General features: G+C 48.8%; 1 protein-coding gene across 1 annotated transcript; it reads right to left on the reverse strand.

The window, feature by feature from the left end:
* Positions 1-17,137: 17,137 nt before the first annotated feature.
* On the reverse strand, positions 17,138-20,742 carry PHLDA1 (pleckstrin homology like domain family A member 1). Its single transcript, XM_074573565.1, has 2 exons — positions 19,696-20,742; positions 17,138-19,368 (listed from the first exon to the last, which is right to left on the reverse strand). Exon 1 carries the CDS (start codon positions 20,163-20,165, stop codon positions 19,701-19,703), a length of 465 nt encoding a protein of 154 aa, XP_074429666.1. The 5' UTR covers positions 20,166-20,742; the 3' UTR covers positions 17,138-19,368; positions 19,696-19,700.
* Between the last annotated feature and the right edge of the window lie 1,170 nt (positions 20,743-21,912).

Raw genomic sequence — 21,912 nt, forward strand, 5'->3', positions numbered from 1 at the left:
GCTCCATCCAAACAAGCCTCATCACTGATAAGAGCTCCTCTCATCCTCCAAAAGCTGAAAACAGCTACTAATAGTTTTAAAATATATGCTGTGTGTATACAGTATACACATATATACAGAGTCTATATATAATGTACAGTGTCATTATATTTAGACACGTGATACATAGTATTATGGCAAAAATGCCCTTGCTCCCAGGCAGTTGCAAAGAGAGGAACACTTTAAGAGTTCTATTCAGTGCAGTAAAGAAGCATTCAAAACTGCATACAGTATGTATATGAGAGACACATTGACACTTGGTACTCAAGCTTTCGACTGGATCAGATTAACTGTCCCTCAGGAGGCAGGGTTACGAGCTCAGGAAATGCTTGAGCACTTATCTGCGTGCTTTATTCTGACAATGTGTTGGGAGGCAGAAAGCGAGGATGGGGAGAAAAACAGCCATTTCACGGTACTGAAAATGGCACCCAAATTCTGGGAGTGGAATCCTGCTCTTCACACTTAAACCAAAGCTGGATTTCAAGGCTCAAAACCCTTTGCAAAGAGGATTTCCACCCTGGGCATGTCTCCCCATCTCCTGCCTCCCCCCATGGCCAACGCCAAGTTCTTGAATCGGCTTAATTCACACTCAGGAGTAGGACCATGCTCCCCCAAGAGCTGTGTGGTATTAAAGACAGGTGTAGCATTTCACCCTGCCTTCTCCAAAGAGATTTATCATGAGAGATTTCAAGCAAAGAAAGAAGACAAGCCGAAAAGGAAAGCTGCAAAAAAAAAATCATTGTTGGCTTAGACACGAGACGGTTGATTCCGAGAGTGATCATATAGAAAAGACGAGCCAGTGCTATGACAGTACATATGTGCATCCTTAATGCTGTTAACATGTTTAAAGTACAAAGTCTTGAACATTGGGTCCAAATCAGAGGATTAGCTATCAAACAATGTAAAGAAAAACATGCCAAATTGCTATGACAAGGGAAAAGAATTAAATGTGAAAGAATTTTGAAGTACAGTCAGTAACGTCATGTTGCTGACTTGTGGGTACCCTGCTGAAAGTGGAGTGTCAAGAAACCAGACACAGTCCAACCTGAAGAGTGTTGTGCTACTTCAAAATTACCTTATATCCCTTCCTCAATTATTGCTGATCGGCTCAGTAAGTTAAACCCACTGCCTTTCAGTCGGCACAAAGGAAGTAAAGCCTCCAAGAGTTACTGTGCACTTGAACAACAGTATCGATAAGCTCCTGAGGGAAATAAAAAGAAGTGTCTCCAGCCAAACGTTGACTGTGAGGATTTAAAACTCTGCTGAAACATGTGTTTTACATTCAAGTTTTTCCTGTGAATTACAGATAGCTGTTCTGAGGATACTGAAGACATATGAGAAAGTCCTAAAGTAAATGGAGGGATTATATTTGTGAATACTGTGCCACAGAGCTCATAATCCCTGAGGATGAACAATACCTTCCCACATATGTGACAACTGCCGTTGCGATTCGGGGGTGCCTCTTTGCAGATGGCGATACAGCCATCAGCACTGAAAGCATCCAGCACAGGACGCTGCATGATTAAGACAACCTTTGTCCCTCTGTAGCGACTCGACGTGGCTATGAAGGCCAGGAAATGATCTGGCCTTCAGATGTGTGAAGTGCTGAGACTTCATGCTGCTGGTTATTTTAAAAATAAGGAAGTGTCAGTCACAGCCAGCAGGGCGGCAGCGAGACCCGCTCAGCCCAGGGAACTGCTCTTCCATCGCCCGCCATGCTCACAGGAGCCCACAGGTGGGTAGTTTATTTTGCACTTTCCGTTCTTAAATCAACTCCTTGCTACGCGGTCAGCCTCTACAGTTGCATCCACAGGCTGGATGGCACCACCAGCTCTGTGTCAGCCAGATGGAGCCTGCCAGCAGCCAAGCTCCCCCTGGGACCACACTGGGTCAGTGAGCAATGTCCCTGCACAGGGAGATGCCATAGGAGATGCTCCTGCTGTGAGCCCAGCGAAGCCCTGCTGCAGTGGGAAGGCTGTAGCTCAAACCCAATGCTTTCCTGGGCAGCCCCCAGCATCGCCGGCTTCCAAAGCAGGTGGGATCCCCAGGCAGGCTCAGCTGGCAGCATCCCAATGCAGACCCTCCGCTGCTGGGGTCCTCCCCCCAGCCAACAGCCCTCAGGGTCACTGGAAATGGAGCCTCTGCGACCAAAGATAAATTATTCCTACAGGCAATGTATTCCTATACAGTGCAAGGGCAGCCAGGGGCGCATTTGGCTGTCGGCAGAGCAGGGTTCAGCGTGTTGCTGCCTCTGTGGTGGAGAGAGGGCTGCCGGTTTCCCCCGTGCTCGCTGTGGCAAGCACAGCACGCCTGGAACCAGCCCTGGCAGGAGGTCGGAGCCTCCCAGACCTCCCGTGCCTCAGAGCAAGCCCCAGGAGCAAGCCCTCCCCTTGCCTGCCCTTTCTGCCTGCTGAAAGTGAGTGCACCATATGTTATCCCCTTGTAGCTCATCTCCCTTTTAATTAGATTTCCTGTCTTACGCTGACAATTAACTGTTGTAGGGCCATGGCCTCATGGCAGCGGCTCAAAAGGCCGAGCAGAAAGCCCCATGCGGCTCTGGGATGATGCTCAGATGGATGCCCTGTCAGAACAGCTGGGAATACTATTTGGAAACAGCTCGCCCAGGAACCACCACCAGCCGATACACTCCCCTTCTACTTTTAGCCCCTCAGACCTCTGCGCTCCGACTCGGCAAGTGGGGAGACACATGACTCCAGCTTTTGCGGGAGCGCTCCCATGGCAGGGAGGGGACGGGATGGGCACGCGTCCCTCACAGATGTCTGACAGCCAAAAGGGACTAGCCATCTGGTCAGTCCGGGGGACCAGTCAGGCTCCGCTCGGCCAAATGTGGCTGGACCCTGCCGAGTGGCTGAGAAAGCCCATCCCTGGCTCTCTCCACCTTGTCCCGGTGCTGCCAGCCACATGCATACAGGGACAAAGGAAAATGATGGGAACCTCGGAGTGGTCCGGTGAAGCAGGAGCTTGACCCGTCACCGCAGCTCCTAATAGTCCTAATGGCAGCAATAGAGAGCGTGGGGTGAAGCAGGGCAGGGGAAATAAATAGCTCTGCTCTGGAGGAAGTTTTGAACATTTTAGAGCTTGCAGCTGGGCAGCTCTTCTGGAAAACATTTTAATACAGGGAATTAAATGTTTTCCCTGAAAGCCTGCACTAAAACTGGATCTCTTGAGTGAGAGGATGCATCCTTTGGGTGGTAATTTTCTGATGCTATTTCTAAAGGGTTGAGGTGGGTCACGTACAACCTCTCTCAGCATCTCAGTCCTTTTAGTTTTTATGCTCTGCATGGTGGGGATGGGCTTACTCCATGACATAGACAAAACCCTGCGGCAGCATCACTTCTGCACTCTCATGGAGATTTCATTCTAAGGGGTAATCAGTCCGGAGATTTCATTCTACGGGGTAATCAGTCCAGCCTCAACTATTCTGTTTTAACAGGTTACTCCCCATAGGAAAATCTTTCCCCTTCCATAACAAATAGGCATTTCAAACACAAGCCCATCTTCCTAACAGAGTAAGGCGTGCTAGGCTTCCCTCCATCTTTTCGCTATGCGATACTTGATTTGCCATCCAGGCAGTCATACCTGTGATTCCTTGCAATAATTCCAGGAGAAACACAGGTTCTCGCATACATGGTATAGGATACCTGCAGAACCTGCAGTTCTAAGCAAAGATTTTTGTGACCAGGGATGTGAAACGATGATGGCAAGTTGGCTGCAGAGTCCAAGGGTCACTTAGGACCTGAAGGTCTTTTGCTTGGAGATCGTCTCTGCTCCGGGCTGCTCTTCCATGACTCACTCCACAAACCAACCTCATTGCCACAGCCAGGAGGAAATGATTCATAAATACTGACCTTTCCCCTTGCCACCCCTGCAAAATGAGGTCTGTGTATAAGCACTCGCAGAGCTGGAGCCATGGGAATTACAACTAGATAAACCATCCGCTGACAACAACATCACGCAACCGCTTCCCTGCCTGTGCTAATGGTGGAGATGTTTGCTGTGAGCCGGGCACACTCACAGAAGAACAGATTTGGGGCAAACCAGAACAATTAGGCAAGGAGAAGGTGAATCAGAATGGAGGAGGCTGAGAGGGAAGGGTCAGAGCTGGTTGAAATCCCTTGGTCTCCTCTTTGCAGATACTATCAAGTCAATGTCTTGTAGAAAAACAGACACACTTAGAATTAATAAAACTGATATCCTTCATGCCACACTCAGTCTGTGGGATTCACAGTGACAGATCAGCAGTTATTAAAGAATAATACTGCTTTGTTATTATTTTCAACATCCTCAGGACGTAGGATGCCCAGTCCTGGGTGACCAGCATGACGTCAACGTGCTGCACAGGCACAAGGTGATGAGAGCTTGTGACCCAAAGTGCTCTCAGCCCACGCTCCTGTCTCCAGGGGTGGGTGCGGCAGATGGGAGGTAAACATGAGGGAGAAGGACAGATTCTCCCCTGTGAACCACCCTCATGACCTAGGATGTCCTTACCACTTCCAGGCAGACCTCTCATCAAAACTTCCTGGTTTAAACATCCAAGAATTTATTTCAGTCTGAATACAAAGACAACCAAAATGAACCAGGGTTTCCATTTCTTTATCACAACCTGTTGGGCTTGATCCCTGCCCAACAGAGCAGTATTCTCAGGGCTTACAGCATGCCTCACACAGCCATAACCAGAAACAGCTAATTAAACTGGTAGGAATGTCACCACGACCTGGCAAATGAGACTTGCTCCTTAGTTTTAAGCCCGTACTTCTATGAGGAGCTGCCACAGAGGAAGAGAGTGATGGCAAACCATTCACTCCACGTACAAGATAAAATGAACCCTCCACCTTTGGACACAGTGAGTGCGGATGGAGGGTATTGCAGCCAACATGTGCGTGTAGGGAAAGCATCGGTCTTTAGAAGTGGGAATTTTGGAAAGCATCGGTCTTTAGAAGTGGGAATTTTCTCCAAGCCCAGTCAGAGCAGCAGCCCCCCATGCAGCATCGCCCTGGCGCACCCCCAGGCAGCAGCTCCCCGATCAACCAGCCCCACTGCCACTGGTGTGGGGACAGTAACACGCGGCAGGGAGTTGGACCTTTACAGGTAGGACCATGTAAAGGTGGATTAAGCACCAGCTCCCGCTCCCAGCATTCCACAATGAACTTGGACTCTCACTTATTACCCCCAAGATTGGCAATGTCTTTGCTAATGAAGAGGCAACTGTGAAACCACTCTAAGCGTGGGGTGCACAGGACACTGGTGGCAGCTGCCCGGCGGAGCATCCCCAGGGCTATGGGGATACGTATGGGGGATACGTATGGGGGTACGCTGCCACCTCCTCTGTGCCCCACTCCCTGGGAAGAGGCCGCCCCACACAGGTCTCCTCACTGGCTGCCTGGAACAGTGTGTCAGAGCTTGCGGGCAGCCTCTGGGATGGACAGCATAAAGATGACCCTGGTAGCAGGGCCTGGCTCAGAGGCAGAGGGAGCAACAGAGGAGAAGGCAGCTCGGTAACTATCTATACTGCACAGAGAAAGGCCTTATTAGGCAGCTGTTCACAAGCGAGCTACCAATATAGAATCATAGAATGGTTTGGGTTGGAAGGGACCTTGAAGATCATCTAGTTCCACCCCACTGCCATGGGCAGGGACACCTCCCACTAGACCAGGCTGCTCAAAGCCCCATCCAGCCTGGCCTTGAACACTTCCAGGGATGGGGCATCCACAGCTTCCCTGGGCAAGATGAGCCAGGCTTCATGGTTCAGGAGTAGCCAAGAGCAGTGTTTCAGCTGCTTGGTGCCATACAGGACCTGGTTCACCCAGCACAACAGAAATTTACCTTCCCCTCCACCGCCCTCAAGAAGTGTGTTCCCAGCTGCAGCATCCCTCTGGCAGAGCGGCACCCTGGCCTCATCGATGCCTGCTGGGTGAGGGAGGCTCTAGCGGGGCCGGAGCTGGGGTATCGGCAGGCTGGGAAGCCCAGGCAGGGACAAACATGCCCCTTTGGGCACGGGAAGCCATGGGTGCCTTCCCCCGAGGGACTGACGAGGGCAGCCCTGGGCTTGGCTCCTGCATGCGTTCTGCTGCGTCGCAGCTTTGCAACACGAAAGCAAACAGGCTGGAGCAGGGACGGAGCTACGCCACAGTCAGGAGGCTGGGGGGATGATTTCCAGCCTCGGGGCAAATTCTGAGCAGGTGTTGGCATATCAGGATTTGCACAGGTTTCACTTGAGCAGGAGCAGCCTGGGTCTGTTGTTGCAGATTGCCCGTTCCCTTTGGTATGTGCCCTCTCCTAGGATGCTATCTGATGCTGCCACACTTGTTTTTCTCACATTTTTATTATCAGTAGCTTGAGAAACAACTCATAAATCTCTGTTAACAGCAATTTCTACAATGTTGTTGAGAAGAGGCCAATAGCTATCCCTCCTGCAGAGAAATGTAGTAATGAGAAAGATGGCAGAATTTGATCATTAATAAGCAACACCTATTTTGTTACCACTGACCAATTTTGAATTCCCAAAGACAAACAGGAAAGCGGAACTGTGTTGAAATGGCACCTGCAGACTCAGGCCCAAGGCAGCTGTCCCTTCAAGTGTACACAAGTGGGGACTATGTGTCAAACAAGCTCTTTCTTCAATATCCAAACAAGCACTGGAGATTCTTCTGGGACCTACGAGACTCGATTGTCAGAAATCACCCTACCAGAGGGTGAATACCTGAATATCCGATGCTTTTCCTTTTTGGTGTCTACCTTTCCTTCTCCCAATAACCAGGCAGCTAAAACAAATCATGACAAATGCAACTGAATTATTTTTAAATAACTTTCATATTGGCAGTTGAATAGGATCCCAAACTTCCTATTTTGATCCCAGACTTTCTAAAGGGACAAGCCCTTCACTGAAGTCGATGAAATTTTGTCATGGGTTTCAGCAGTGCCATAATTCCACCTCTAGAGCTTTACTCTTCATTTTCCTGAATGCCCCTTTCACTTGAGCTGTTCCTTCTAAATTTATGGAAAGGTTTAACCAGTGCGGTTACCACAGCAAAGGCAGCTGCACCAGAAGCCCCAGGAGAGTGTTTGCTCGAGGTGGAAGGGGTCTCCAAGAGGTTGGGTGGCATTCAGCCAAGGAAACCCAGCTCTGGTCTTTGCTAAAGCTTCCACTAGCATGTTTTGAAGTCTATTAGAAAGATATGGGCACAGTATCTGATTACAAGGCCAGGGAGGGGCAGGGAGAGGCCCTGGTGCCCCATAGCCTCAAGACCTTCACTTGGAGCCACCACTTTTGAGGTCTCTGTGCTTCTTAAGCCATTTTACCAATGCGTCGCTCGAGGCTTTCCATATGCCATTGGGTAATGCTCAGGCTGAAGGGCAAATGTTAAGGTATGGTGTGCCCTTCCCTCTGGGGCAGCCTGCGTGATTAGGAGATCATGTTGCCAAGGAGGCCACGCAGTTAATCAGGGGAAGGGGTGTGAATTACGCAGCCTCCTTCACTGTTCCCTTTCCATCAACATGGATAGTGACTGCCAGCAGCAAATCCATCCTCTACAGTAAAGCCTTGCAGGGTGCCAGGGGACCACAGAGGAGAATGTGAGCTATTTCTCCATGTTTCCATTAGGGACTTGCCTCCGTCGTGGGCACCTGGGCTCTGATACCTGCCAGGGAGCCTTCAATGCTCCACCGCTCCCATGGCCCACCGTGGAGGGGCACACATTTCCACCTCTGCGCAGGCCTCCACGCACACAGATGTACAGGCTTTAATTTCATAACCGGAGGAGACCCCAGAGCTTTGCAATCCTCAGTTACGAAAAATTCTAATAGCAGATGCTCCCCACATCCTGAGCTGTGAGATGTAGGCATATGACAGCTTCTTCAGGGTGGGCAGTTATTGAACATCTCTGGCTGCTCAACAGAATAATTTTTCCTCGTTCCCGGCACTTCACTCGCGCACGCATCTGTGAACATGAAAGATTTGAACTCCCCGAGTAGGCGGTGTGCAAACCTGGGGGCTGGAGATCTCTTTGAAGCTGCTGACAAACTTAAGAGCAAGGCTTCTTAGAGAAGGAAGGGGACACATACAAAAACTGAGCTTTCGTCTTCAAAAAGCCATCAAAGGATGTGAAGGGAGAACAGCGACAGGGTTCGTAAAAGCTGAGGATTTTTACGGGCTGGGAGCGGGCAGCAAGGCAGCAATTAAAATAGCTGACTGCAGTTCTGAGCTATTTAGCCCACTGACACTGTAGCATCTATAGCAACACAAATAGACCAACAGCAGTAAATTGCAGATACAGCTTTCTACTGTCATGTAGTCAACATCTGGGAGCCGAAAACAGATGTATCCTGGTGCCGTTGTGCACAGGAACCGGGGCGTGACTCATGAGGGTCCCTAAATCTGGGCTAACTCTGCCAGCTCCAGAGAAAGCCATGCTATTAGGAGTTAGGCACCTGCATAAGAATCACTCTGAACGAGGTCCTGGCCCTCTCACATGCATTTCTCGGTGAGCTGGGAATTTTTTAAGTTATAAAAGAGTTTTCCTTTTCCGAATGGTGCATACAAACTTTGCCACCCTGAGCCTGCCTCTCCCAGGCTGCGGGTCAGGGAACTACTGGATTTTACAGCAGCTGTTTAAAGTCAAGGTTAAAGAAAGGCCAGGAGGCACAAGGATTGGAAGACCTGGTTTAAAAATATCACATAAATAAACTCTGCTTTTAGATCCATCCTGGCTTTCAGTGCACCTTAACTCTTGCCTGCAGCAGAAAGACAGCAGTGACGGTGGCAAAGGCAAACCAGATTTTACCTTGATCAATCAATCACACACGGTGTGGGGGAAGCACCGTTAGCAGCTGTGAGAGGGGAAGCACCACCCCACCTCCTTGATGTCTGGGAGCGCTTTTCCATGACTGCAGCAAAGGTGTGGTAATAAAAAAAGACACCCCTGAAGGACATCGGTGCTGGATTGCCATCGCAGGGCTGAGTACCCCGGGGGCAGCTCGGGGCAGGCTGGGACAGCTGAATTAAGAGCAAGCCCCAGCTATTGCAGAGTTTTCGTTTCACGAGGGCAAACCTAGTAGATGATGGCTGCGTACAGACCGAGCAGAGGACGTACCTGTGGCTGCTGAAGGGCTACCGTACCTTTACAAGGCACTAGCCCCCTCCGCGAGGCACGCAAAATGGTCGGTGGAGCAGCTGCTGGCATCCCGGTCTGTAAACCTCTCCCGCTAAACGCTGCCTGCTAAACTCAGAGATGAGGAAGGGAGAAGAGGGCTGGAGAAAGACTAAGCATATCCAGAGCTCAGCAAAACTAAATTACTTCTCCCGAATTCAGCTTGATTTAAGGTTTCGAGTTCATTTGGAGTGAATGCGTTGGGGAAAAAAAAACAACCCTTAAGTGAATGCTCTGTAAATTAACCATTAAATCCACTCAGATTCAGTTAAATTAAAACATCAGAAAATCAAAGCCAGCAAAATGATCTTTGTAGCCACGACAGCTTTGCAGATACATATAATATTTCCTTTTATGCAAGCTTTGCGTTGTGTTAGAGCCCTGCCATTGCCCGGAACAATTAAATACCACATTAAGGGCTACCTGCATAAGCACTTCCCCTTCCTCAGTGAGCTTCAGCAGCAAAATAAATTGCTGCAGATTTTTCAACTAGCAGGAAAATGACGAAATTGTTTTGAATTACCTTTGGGAAAAGAAAATACCTTTTGGTAGATGGCTCTGTGGCTGAGGAAAAAAACCTAGGAAGCAGAAAAGACCCTAGCTGTCCAAATGAAGGTGCCAAGCACGGGTGCTACACTCTCGCACGTCTGGGGTGGCTAGCACGCTGCTCGCAGGGCAAGGGGACCTCTGCTCTCGAGATGAGATAGGTTTATGTCACGCGTTGAGCTCAGAGCACCTTCCCCTCCAGCCCCAGTTCAAGACAAGTTGGCAGAGCTGTTTCTGAGGTTATTCACAGCAAGAACGCAGGGTTGAAGGTGTTTTGGAGACCCCTGCTAAGCTTTCTGGAGAAGCCCTTGTTCAGTTGCTTGTCCTTGGTGTTAGCACTCACAGAATTGTGGTGAGGAATGGCCGTGCCGGTAAAGCCACTGGCCAGGCAGCGGCACGGCACATCCCTGGAGGGCTGGTGAGCACCTTCAACACCATTTACAACAAAGCTTGTTCCTCTCATGCATACACAGAGGACTTCAGAGCAGGAGTCGCCCAGGAAGGCTTCTCCGGTCAGACGTAAGCAACACCGGCAGGAGGGAGAGGAGCCGCGAGCCACCCCGCTGCCCTGAGTCACCCCGGGAGCCCCTCCTTGGCCTCCCCCCCGGATGACTCAGGAGGGTGGGGGGAGGGATGATGGGGAGCTGAGCGCCCCATGGCTGCGGTTTCACAACGCGAGACGTCTGTGGGCCATGACTGTGAGCTGCTTAAGCCCTCAGGAAAACACGGAGGAACAATTTCCAAATTGTTTGGGAGTGATGGCAGCAGCTTCCCTGGGGCAGCAGCTAAGTGCTCCTTCGCAGCTGCTGCTCCCGGCCGTCTCTGGGCTAATTCTTAAACACAGGAGTGGGCCCAGGGATTAGCTGCAGAAATTATCTCAGTTTCATCCCAGACGCATCCATCCAGTGAGCCATCATCCTCCCTTTTATGCAAGCTACTGTCTTTTCTCTAAGAACGAGAATGGGGGGAAAAAAATGGCTTATTGTTGATAATTATCATCATTTTATAAAGTCTTACTGCCCTCTCAGCTGTCAGATACCCCTCTCTCTTCACACCTGAACTCTCAGATTGTGCCTGCAGAATCACAGCAATCACTTTGGGCTCTGCGGCTTCATAGGTCCGACTCCACCTCTCCTTGGAAAGAGATCGGCCGACCACCCCTCTCCATCTTCCTCGGCGCCGGAGGGACAGTCGGTCTATTTCAGAGACACCCTCCCTGCAACAGTCGCCTTTTCCCAGGCGGGCTGGGTGCCCCGGTGAGGAATGCCGACAATCCGCCGTGCGGGAGCGGAGCTGTCAGCGTTACTTCCCTACCGCTGAGCCCTCAGTCATCACTTGCACCGAGGATAAGTACGCAGCCCGCTGCCTTGTGACAAGAGCTGTGACTTTGTTTAGGAGCCAAGCACTAGGGACGAGTACCAGGGAAACGTGGCTTAGTGGAACAGGAAATATTAACAATCCGTGATAAAAATGAAAAAAGCGGCCAGTACACGCCTAACTCGGCTGGAGGCACGGCTTCACGACTGGCTAAGAGTAGTGACAGCCCCCCAGGAAAGCCAATAAAGAAATAGCTTGTCCACTTCAAGGATGACTTTTTAGAAGAATGGAGTGATTTCTCTCATGCTTGCCTGTGCACAAGAAAAGCCCCTGGCAAGGTCATCTGCATATTGCAGTAGCTGCTGGCACAGGAAAGGGCACGGAGGAGTTTTCAGCTCCACAGATGGTGTAAGGGGCTGTTGCGAAAGCCCACAAAGACAGACTGACACCTCCAGCAGCGGGTTAGGGTAAGCCGGTTGTCTGTGAGCTACCACAGACTTGCGCATCAATCAATTTTTTTCTGGTGAGGAAAAAAAACATTTCACGGGGATAAGTATTCCTGGCTAAGAGTACTTCTCTCAAAACTCCTAATTTCTGACTGAAACGGTCAAGTGATCGTGGGACAGTAGGGAGAAGAAAGTTATTCCCCCCTCTTTTTTTTTTTTTCACGTGATTTAGTTAAGGCTGGAAAAGCTGCGTTAAGGCCGGATTCGTATCTATACAGTCCTTTCAAGTTATTACGGGGCTGATAACCTCTCTTTGTCCTTGTAATCCACAGTACATAGAGGAGCTTAATCGCTCCGGAAATGGGTAACAACTCGCAGATCCCTTCGCTCCTAGTACGCTGCGGTTTGCACAACGCCTAGTGCTGGGAACCACCAGCAGCTGATTGAATAATCTGAAGACATCCAAAGACTGTGCTAAATCCCACGTGAAACGTAAAGGGTTTTGTCTCGCTCTTATCTCCACCAGACAAGTAGCAGCATCACGCGATATTTTATTTTTTTTTAAGGCTGGAACTTACCTGGGGCAGGGCAGTCACGCATTTGGGTCTCCATCCAAGGACTGGTGGAGGGCTTGGATGCTGTGTTTGCAGTTGGCTCTAAGGAATGTCCCTCCCAAGCACGGAAAATGGGCTGCGAGAGGGAGGGTTTCTCATGGGGGGGACAGGGACCCTGCCTATGGAGGGGATGCTGCTCTCCCTCTCCCACGGCACGACCTTGGGCAGGCGGCGCGGGCTCTCCGGTCCCGAGTTTCCTCTTCTCCAAACCAGATATGATATACAAGTGGGCTGAGAGCCTTGCAGAGAGGTGCTATCGCTGGTACAGGGAATTATCATCCCCCAGGCCCAGGTCCAAAGCACACAGCAGTATGAAGGAGAGCCGTTCCCTCAAAGGACCCTGGCCCCCAAGCCAAGAACAGGCTGGGTTTGTTCTCCCAGCTGCAGGCTCACTGCTGTTACTACACGCCGTGCTTTTACCTTTGTAAATGGGCAGTAGGGGGCAAAAGATCCCGAAGGCTGAGCGACAAAACCCAACAAAAATTACAGTTAATGAAATAATCCCCTCCTAAACAGTATACGACCCAGTTCCTGAGCCTCCTGTGGGTTATAATCAAAACCATATGTACAGTCATAAATATCAGAAATATTTACAAAACACTGACAAGATCTTAAAAACAAAAGCAGTGATTTCCTCATCTCTCTGGAAGCTTTACAAAACGTGGGGTAAATTGTCTCATTTAAAATATTCTGCTGACCACAGAGCACTGTATGCTTCATTGTAATGGTTAGTCATTCTATACATATTTACTGGTTTGGTTAATCTACTAATGGCTGGTTACAAACTATTGCAAGACAGAGGTTATGAAGTAGGGTCAATAAAAATGTTGTTTATGCAAAATCCACTGTTGTCATAGTGCAATTTTACACAAAAGGTAAATCAAACCCATTTCTCCTGCACTGGCAGCTGGCATCGCTAGGGACACCCAGCAGAATGACATGGAAGGGCTGTAAAATTGGCCAATGATGTAAAGCGTCTGTGATGAGTCTACACTGGGGCAAACGTCTCTGCTTTGATGTTTGTCTGAAAACCCAAACAAAACCAAAAAATCCCAAGCACTTAAGCGCAGAAGCCTCACCTCTGGCTTTGCCTACAAGGTCTCCTAAGGAAAACTTGTAGGTGCTGCAATCAAACCAGGCTGCTGAGGCAGAGCACGAGCTGCAGGTGGGTGCCAGCCAGCAATATAACCTCATATCCCGGTGCCTCAGCCAGGTGCTGGTGCCCCTTTCCTTGTGAGCTCAGCGTGTAGCACTAAGGCCAAGATCCCACAAGTAACTGAGCCCCATCGTAGGGTCCCAAGCAGCTCCCAGGTCCTTCAGGTGCCAGGACACCTCGAGGGTGTTCAGCTCTTAGCAGGACCCAAAGTATTTTGCTCTGCCCATCTTCAGCACAGAAGGCACGAAGCCGTGCTGTGAGTCGCGTGTAACAGCTCTGTGGCCTTTCCAGGGTCCCCACCTGACACATCAAAAAACCCCCAGTGGCAAGAGAGAAAGAACATTATCAAACACCCATAATACTGTTCATAGATTTATACACTCAAAACAAGCTTTTTTTAAAAGACTTGACGGTCTTCCCAACATTTGATTTTAAAAAAAATAAAAAATGAGTAGGTGGAGAAAGTAATTTAGGCACTTTCTAGGAAGGACTGAGATGTTCCTGCTTAGGAACGGGCAGTCAAAAAAGTAAAGGCTTTGGTTTAGTTCTGATTTGGGTTCAATTACAAAGAAAATTGTTCCATTTCCGTTGTGTCATGAATTCAATGAAATTGCAAGAAACTGTTCCGGTCTAGATTTCGTTTCAGAGGGGAAAGACGACATTTAGATTGGTGGTCTTTCATATTTTATTTTGCTCAGAAAACATAGGCACTATTCCATCTTCTTATTTCTCTCCCCCTCATTTCATTGGAAAAGATGAAAGACCAGAATGTGAGTGTTATCCTAGTCACACACCATGACTACTGGCACAGATTATAGGCAAAGGTCTTGCTCCTGGGATTTTGTTCCTGGTTTTTCTAAACAGAAAGAGAGAAGGAGCCACCACTTTTGCAAAAGGTTAAGATCTGTCTTTACTCAAGAAAAATTCCTGTTGATTTCAATGGATTTTGAATCGGGCACAGATTTACCTCTGTACCTCGCACTGATGCCTGAGTTTCCTCCTTCTTCCTATGTTACTTTGGATCAGAGAGAACTTTTGAGAAAACCCTATCAAGACAATATTCCCCACTAGGAAAATAATGGCGCAGCTTCTACAGCTATTTCACACATACCATGAATATGTGAGCAGCCTTATTTCATATCCTCTTATTCAAAACTTTGAGAAACATGTTTTCGATGCACCTTTATAAAGATATCGCCATTGATGCAGGAGCAGAAACAATGACAAATTATTAAATTCTTGTTCTACTGTATTTATGCCCTTACAGAGATACTTATCGCCATTGTTAAAAGCTCATAAGGGACATCTCTAAGAGCTGTGAGCAACGGTGGGCCCTTGAATAGACAATAAATCCACAGATGCTTAATTGGCTTTTCAAAGCTGCCGAGCACCAGTGCTTGTGAGAGGTCAGCTCTTTAAGCCATCATTTGCCTATCAAATATTAAGTTCAAATGCCCACATTTTTGGACGTTTACTATTGAAAAGAGAACTTGTACTTGTTACATCAATAGCCTTCTTATGGAAGAGGTTACCGACACCTCTCCAGAGAAGGCAAACAGCACCAGTAAGTCTAGGTCAGTGCACGCTGTGCCACTAAAGTTAATACGCTTCCAGAAGATGCTTAAAAATGAGGACCTGCTGCAACGCAAACACACCTCAGGGGAGTTCAAGGCGTCCAAACGGTTGCAGTTCTGCGGAGGTCCCAAAGCAACACGTTTTTCTTGTCATACCTCCTTTCTTTTCCCACGAAGCTAGAAGAGAACGGGGCGGAGCACACGCCAAATGGTGGAAGTGTTCTTTCTGGACTACTTGCAGGTTAGTTGAAATTCAATCACAGCGCTTCAGATACATTTTTAAAAAAAAAAAAAAAAAAAAAAAGAGCAACAAGGCACATTTAATGCTTCGTTTTAGATTCCTAATGTCACACAGAGGGAGGCATTCACGGGTAAGGATTATGAGCCTGAAGTCTGTGTCCCAAAGGTCTGTTGTACGTGGACTGCGACGCCAGGCAGAGTATTACTGAAATTGTTAGGACTCAGTGTGAGGGTGCTCACACGTGACACACAGCAAGAAGAAAAGCTGAGGACCCTGAGCCTCGTAATTGTGCTATGTATAAAGATTAATTGGAGCATCTAAGTGGATCTTTCCTTCGGAAGGTATCTACACATGTTCAAAGCGTTCCTCTTAGGTCCTTAGATCGAGTTGAAGACATTGGAAAAGCTCAGATGAGGCTTTAATCATACGAGATAGCCCACCAAACAACCAGTCCTCCAACATATTGAGAGCTCTTTCAATAGATACCTCTTTATTTGAAATGGAATGCATCTTGAAAAATATGAAAAATAAATCACATCTCTCAGAAATCATTTATGAGTCATATTTACACACAAATTTTTTTTTTTTTTTGATGACACTGATATTTCTGCTCACAATAGGATATGCTAGAAAACATTTGGTACATCACTGCAGCTATAATTCAGAAGCTGGCATTTGCATATCATGAACCTTAAAAGAAGAGGAATTACTTCAGGATGTCACAGAGACAACATCCACTTGATCTTCCTCTTCCCCCAATTTCTAAATTTTCTTGGTCACCACAGCGTGAATTTTCTTGCTGAATCTGCCCCTTAATCACTTTTTTTTTTTATTAAGACACGTAATTTTGACCTCTTTATGACTGTCCACACTTTTGCTGTCTATACCAAGCATTTGCCCGTGTACATTTTATTGGCAATTTTGTTTATTTTCTAATGAATTTACTTCAGCCGCATGTTGTTGCCCTTTTTTTTTTTTTTTACTTTTTTTTTTTTTTGCTAAGGGGATGGACAACCTGATTTCTTTATTTCCAAAGCTCCAATAAGTTGGAGCATGATCTGCTGGACCTGCTTTCCTAGCCATGGCTTACAAGGCAGTGGCAGACAGTTTTTAACCAAAAGTAGCTCCAGCGAAGATCGCACAGTAGCAGAGGGGCAAGCCAAAAAAAGCCCAGAACTACCTCATTCATAACATCAAACAATTTCTTAGGCTAAAATTACCATCAGTCAAAAAAAAAAAAAAATCAACTCGTGGAATTTAGAGCGTGAGAGAGTTGTCGGATTGTCCACGTCAGACAATTTAGCCTTATTTATACTGACATGGCCTGAGCTACACGGCCCGACTGTCCCCAGGGGACCCCAGCCAATTTGTTCCCGTTCGGTTTCCAGGAGACAGCCCGGAGGCACCGGGGGGAGGTTTGACCCTTACACCCATCCCACCAACTCAGGAACAGCTCGGGGTGGATTTTGTGACGTGACCATCTCTCACGCTAAGAGTTCTGGCTGACACCAATGTTCTCAAAAATGGAACACAGCAGGCAATGGCAACCGGCAAAAGTTTGTTGGTGAACTACATCAGTCCAAATGGGTTCGAGTGCAACCGTCAGACCAACTTAAAACAAGAAACATGAGGTGAAAGTGTGAGATTGACCTTGAACCGGTGGAAAAAGAGCAGCAAATTCAAAATGAAAGCTCTTTTCTCAATCCTTAGCGTCCATTATATCACTAAAATTGTCATCTTTCATTTTCAAAGTCCAAATACTTCCAGAAGAGCAGTAAAATTTCAGCTTTAGACCAGATCCATAGACTTTTGTGGCATTCAGGAGCTTGCATCCACCGAGGACAGGAATACCTGCCTCTCCGAGAGAAACACATGTCTCCAATCACACCGGAATTAATTTTCATCAATTACATTTATCCTTCGGTAGGCTAAAACATATTTTAGTAGGTGAGATATCAGCGATACGCCTGTACATCTGAAAAGGTGGATTAGTTAATCAGCAAACTGTAATTAATGACTCTAAAGAGAGGAGCCAAATTACAAATTACAGTCTATTTTGTGAGCCTTTGACTAGCTCATTAGAGAATCCCCTTGCAGCTCTAACATCCAAGCATTAGCAGAATGATAATGGCAGATGTACAGAGATGTGGAAATTGGCTATTATGATTGCCAAGACAGCGAATCTAATCCTAGAAGATGCAGGGCACCTTCGGTTTCAATTAGTCTCAAAGGAATAACTTTGTTAGGACAGCTGTAATCTACCATCCCAAACTCGTCACGCAACCTTGTCAAGGGCCGGATCGGAAAGAAGCGCTTGGGAATAGCCACAGAGGACGGCCGAGGTCTGGGCTTTAATTCTGCACCAGAACATGTTTTGCACTACCTGGTCTAGTGGGGGGTGTCCCTGCCTGTGGCAGCGGGGTCGGAACTAGGTGATCTTTAAGGTGCCTTCCAACCCAAGCCATTCTATGATACGTGACTTCGACGCCTGGGGGCAAGGAGCAAAAAATGAGGGCTAAAAGAGACGTCTCCTTACAGGACCAAGCTTAAGCTTAGGGTGCAGAAGTCAGAAAGGGACCATCATGAGCAGCAGCCGATTCCGAGCTGTTCCTTTGAGCGTCACTTCAGTCTTTTGCTTCGAACACTTACAGAAACAGCTCGAACCAAGAATGTGGGGCTTCTACAGTCAAGCTACACCTCAGTTACACAAACAAAAAAAGTCCTGGATGCGTGGCTTTAAAGGATTTTGTTTACATTCACGTAACTTGTAAAGGGGCCAAAAGCCATTTTCCTCACCGCGCTAGTTAAAATAAATAGCTCTGAGGCTGCGACTTTTTACTTTGAACCGGAGATAACGGGCCACATCGCTCCGTCCCTGCTTACAACCTCCCCAACTCACTAGAAACCAGGGAAGCCGGGCAGTAGTGGCACACAACTCGAAGTCACCCATCACCTGCAGGACCCTGTCCCAGAAAAGACACTCCCAGAAAAAACACCGGCCCATGCCCGGCTCCCTCCGTTGCTCCGGGACGAGCAGCTCCAACCCGCTCTCACCGGCATCGCCAGCCAGGCAAACTCCCACTGACTTCTAAGAGGCAGAGGAAGACACACCAGCTGTGCAATTAGCCCTTTGTTTTCCAACTTCATGGCTTCGTCAATGTTTCTTTAGAGGCGAGATCGCACGCCCCTCGCAACATCTGACAGTGCTACGCACCAAAATTAACCTACCGTATTCTCAGCTAGGGAGCAACTTCCAGCTTGTGAAAACCGTGACCAAAATAATCTGCAGGCTAAGATGCGGATAAGATGGATTTTTAAACTAGGGGCTACTTTAATGCAAGACATTGAAAAACCGCCGTGAAAATTCAACGCAGGTCGAGAGCCCAGACCACTCGCAAACCGGCAACACAGAGGGAGCCCTGAGCCGGGTCACTAAGAAACATTCGTAAGCGCTGCCCAGCTCCAGCCCAGGGGCGAGCACGTCCAACTGGGTAACAGGAATCCGGCTGCGATTCCTGCACCGCAAAAAAAGTCGGTCCGACTCCGCTCTGCTCATACGTTGAACAAATGGGTTTTAATCTTGGAATAACAATCAACATTTTTGAACAACCAAGAGCGCATGAGATTTTTATCATCTTCCGCCACATGTATATTTCAAAAGAAAATAACTTAAAACCCAGACTGTAATTGATATTCTCACTAAAGAGAAGAGTTTTCATATGCAGAATGGGTTTCAGCCAAATTTTCCAAACCACACATCACATTTTCCATGTTAGTGTAATACAGTGTATTTTGGGTAAAAATTAAAATCTCTTTTGTCAAATTGCACGCGGCCAAACTTTTTAGTTCCTTTAGGGAGCTAACAGACACGTTGATTTTTCCTTTCCTTTTTGGATACGGCCTACATTCAGAAGTGTCTTGCAAACAAGCCTTTAAAAAATAAAAAAACAACAAAACAACCAAAAAAAAACCAAACAAACAACCCTAATAAATAAAATAAAATACATTAAAATAGAGTTACAGTACGTCATGTCTCCTAGAAGTCCCACCACACCAAAGGATCCTTTCCAAGGTTCATAAATAATAGATTTGAAATGCTTCTGGGCACCGAGGGCGGCAAAGCAGCAGCAGCTGGGGTTCAGGTTGTTGAGCCGCTTCTCTCCAGTCTACCTGCATCTCTGGCGCTCGCCCAGTTTTTGATCAACCGCAGCACGTCCCCAACGAACGCCCTCAAGTCCCGCTCCCCCGAAGCGCTTCGTTAACTTCACCTGCAATTAGACAGGACAGCACAAAGGGCAGCCGGTCAGGCCAAACCTGCCCGCAGAAGGTTCTCCCCCGCCGGGAGGCGCATCCAGCCCCGAGGGGACCCGCGGGGCCGGCGCCGGGCGGGGGGACTGGGATTCGGCCAGAGCGGGGCGGGCGCCGGGGACCGCAGCGGGGAAAGTCCCGGGGTCCGGAGCGTGGCTCGGCCGCCCCGGCGATGGGAGCGGAGCCTGTCCCGGCCGCCCCGGGGATGGGAACGGTGCGGGTCCCGGGGGCCGGAGCGCGGCTCGGCCGCCCCGGGGTGGGAGCGGAGCGGGTCCCGGTGGTCCTACCTGCCCTAGGCGGAGTTGGAAGCACTGCGGAGGCGCGGCCCGTGGGTCTGCCCCAGGTGCTGCTGCTTCTGCCGGGTGGAGCGGACGGCGAGGATGGCCTGGCGGTTCTTGTACTGCACCATCTGCAGCGTGATCGCCGCGTTCCAGCCCTGCTCCTGCGCGCACCGAAAGTCGATCTCCTTCCCCTCGGCCATCACCACCGTGAAGTACACGTACTTGCCCTTCCGCTCCACGCAGTCCACCGTCTTCATGTTGGAGAAGTGAAGCTCCTTGATTTTGGCCGCCGGCTCGGCCGGCAGCGGCGGCTGCTGCTGCTGTTGCTGCTGCGGCGGCGGCTGCTGCTTGGGGGGGATGAGGAGCAGCCCCTCCTCGGTGAGGATGCAGCGCTTCTTCTTCCAGAGCTGCAGGAGCCCGTCGCTCCTCTTCTCCAGCACGCCCTCCTTCACCGCCTTGCAGCCGCTCTCCAGCATCCTTCTGGCATGGGCCGGCGGCCTCGGCCCGCAGGGGCTGGGGTCGGGGGGCAGCCGGCACCAGCCGATGACTCTCCGGCCAGCGCCGGCTCCGAGGCGGAGGGCCGGGAGCGCCCCGGCCCGCAGGAAGCGGAGCGGCTGCCGCCCGTACCGCGGCGTGGCGGGCGGCGGCGGAGCGGGGGCTGCCGGTGTGGCGGAGGGCTTTTCCCTCCCCTCGGCTTTTGAAGGCGCCTTTCCCACCCCGCAGTGACACCCGGCGGAAAAAGGCGGCTCCTCCCGCCGGGCAGCGGGGAAGCCCAGGAGCACACGGCGTTGCGGGAGCGGCCGGCCCAGACCCGCCCCGCCGCCGCGATGGGGCTGCGCTCCCCGGCCCCTCCCGCCAGAGAGAGACGGCGGAGGTGCTGCGGGAAGGGTCTCCCCGCCGCGTTTAGCTAAAGGTAGGCTAATGCAGGGGTTAATGTTTGCTTTCAGCGGGGTAATTCCGGCAGTATTTGTTTAGAACAAATTTCCTTAACCTTCCCCCGCCGTGGGGAACGACAGCAAAGGGCTCCCTTCTGTGTGTTCTTGATTCAAGTCCAATAAAACCGGTGCCAATTTTCAGCAACACCCTGATATTTAAGCGATCAGCGTTCCGTTAAACAAAGGGTAGAGCCTGGCACACCACCTGGACGACAGCTCTGTCCCTACGCTTTAGCATCGCTCTCGACACTGCTTCTAATCGCGGACTCATAGAATGATTGGGGTTGGAAGGCACCTTAAAGATCATCTTGTTCCAAGCCCCCTGCCATGGGCAGGTAATGTATACATACAACACATCTTTACTCTCTGCAGCACTCCACACAATGCCTGAAGAAAACAACTCTCCCTACCACTTCCCAAAGGAAACACTTGGAACATCAGTATTCAGGAATTTTCAAGTAGAGTAGGAAAACAAACGCCGAACTGGCAGACAGCTAGGACCACTTTTTCATGTTATTTGTTGCCACACATTTGCTTCTTGTTTGGATTCTCCCCTAAGCTTAGCTTTTGAAATCATTTATTTGAGTAGAAAAGTAAAATGACCTACGGTTAATATTAAACCATTTAAAGTCCTTTGCTGTATTAGAGGCAAATCAAAAGCCCACATAACTGAATTTGGCTGACAATGCCAGTGTCAGCTGAATGCCGAAAACTTCATATTATGTTTGAGAGCACTGTTTTTTTTAAACATGTATTTTTACATGGCCATAAAAAAAAAAAACAAAGCCTCCTCACAATAAACTTGGTAGCTAGGAAGCAGGTCATGCTCTAGCACAGGTCCGTGGGAGCGCATTAGGAAAAAAAATATCAATATTAATGATAGCATTAATGGAGTTTATCTCTGATAATGTTTTTTAAAGGATTTCCTCTTACAATCTTTTCCTCTTGAAGTTCAAAGTTAATTTTGATAAATTGTTGAGAGGTAAACAATTAAGGTAAAGGTAATTACAATTATTCAGCTGTTTTACCTTCCCTGAGGTAACTGGAAGACGCTCAAATCAGTAACAAAGGCAACTCGCTAGCCACAAACTGAACAAAAAAAAAAAGGGGGGGATTAACATCTTAAACATCCATGTATCAAAAGAATAGTCCCTTCTCAGAGCTTAACATATACACAAAAAGATAGAGTTCATTCTCACAACCACCTTACGCCTATTTTAACAGGCGCATGCTATTTTCCAAGAGATCTGAACGCCGTTTTTGTTTGAATCTGGAGTTCATTGCCATT

This window comes from Larus michahellis, chromosome 1 (genome assembly GCF_964199755.1).
Source record: "Larus michahellis chromosome 1, bLarMic1.1, whole genome shotgun sequence".
NCBI classification, from domain to species: domain Eukaryota; kingdom Metazoa; phylum Chordata; class Aves; order Charadriiformes; family Laridae; genus Larus; species Larus michahellis.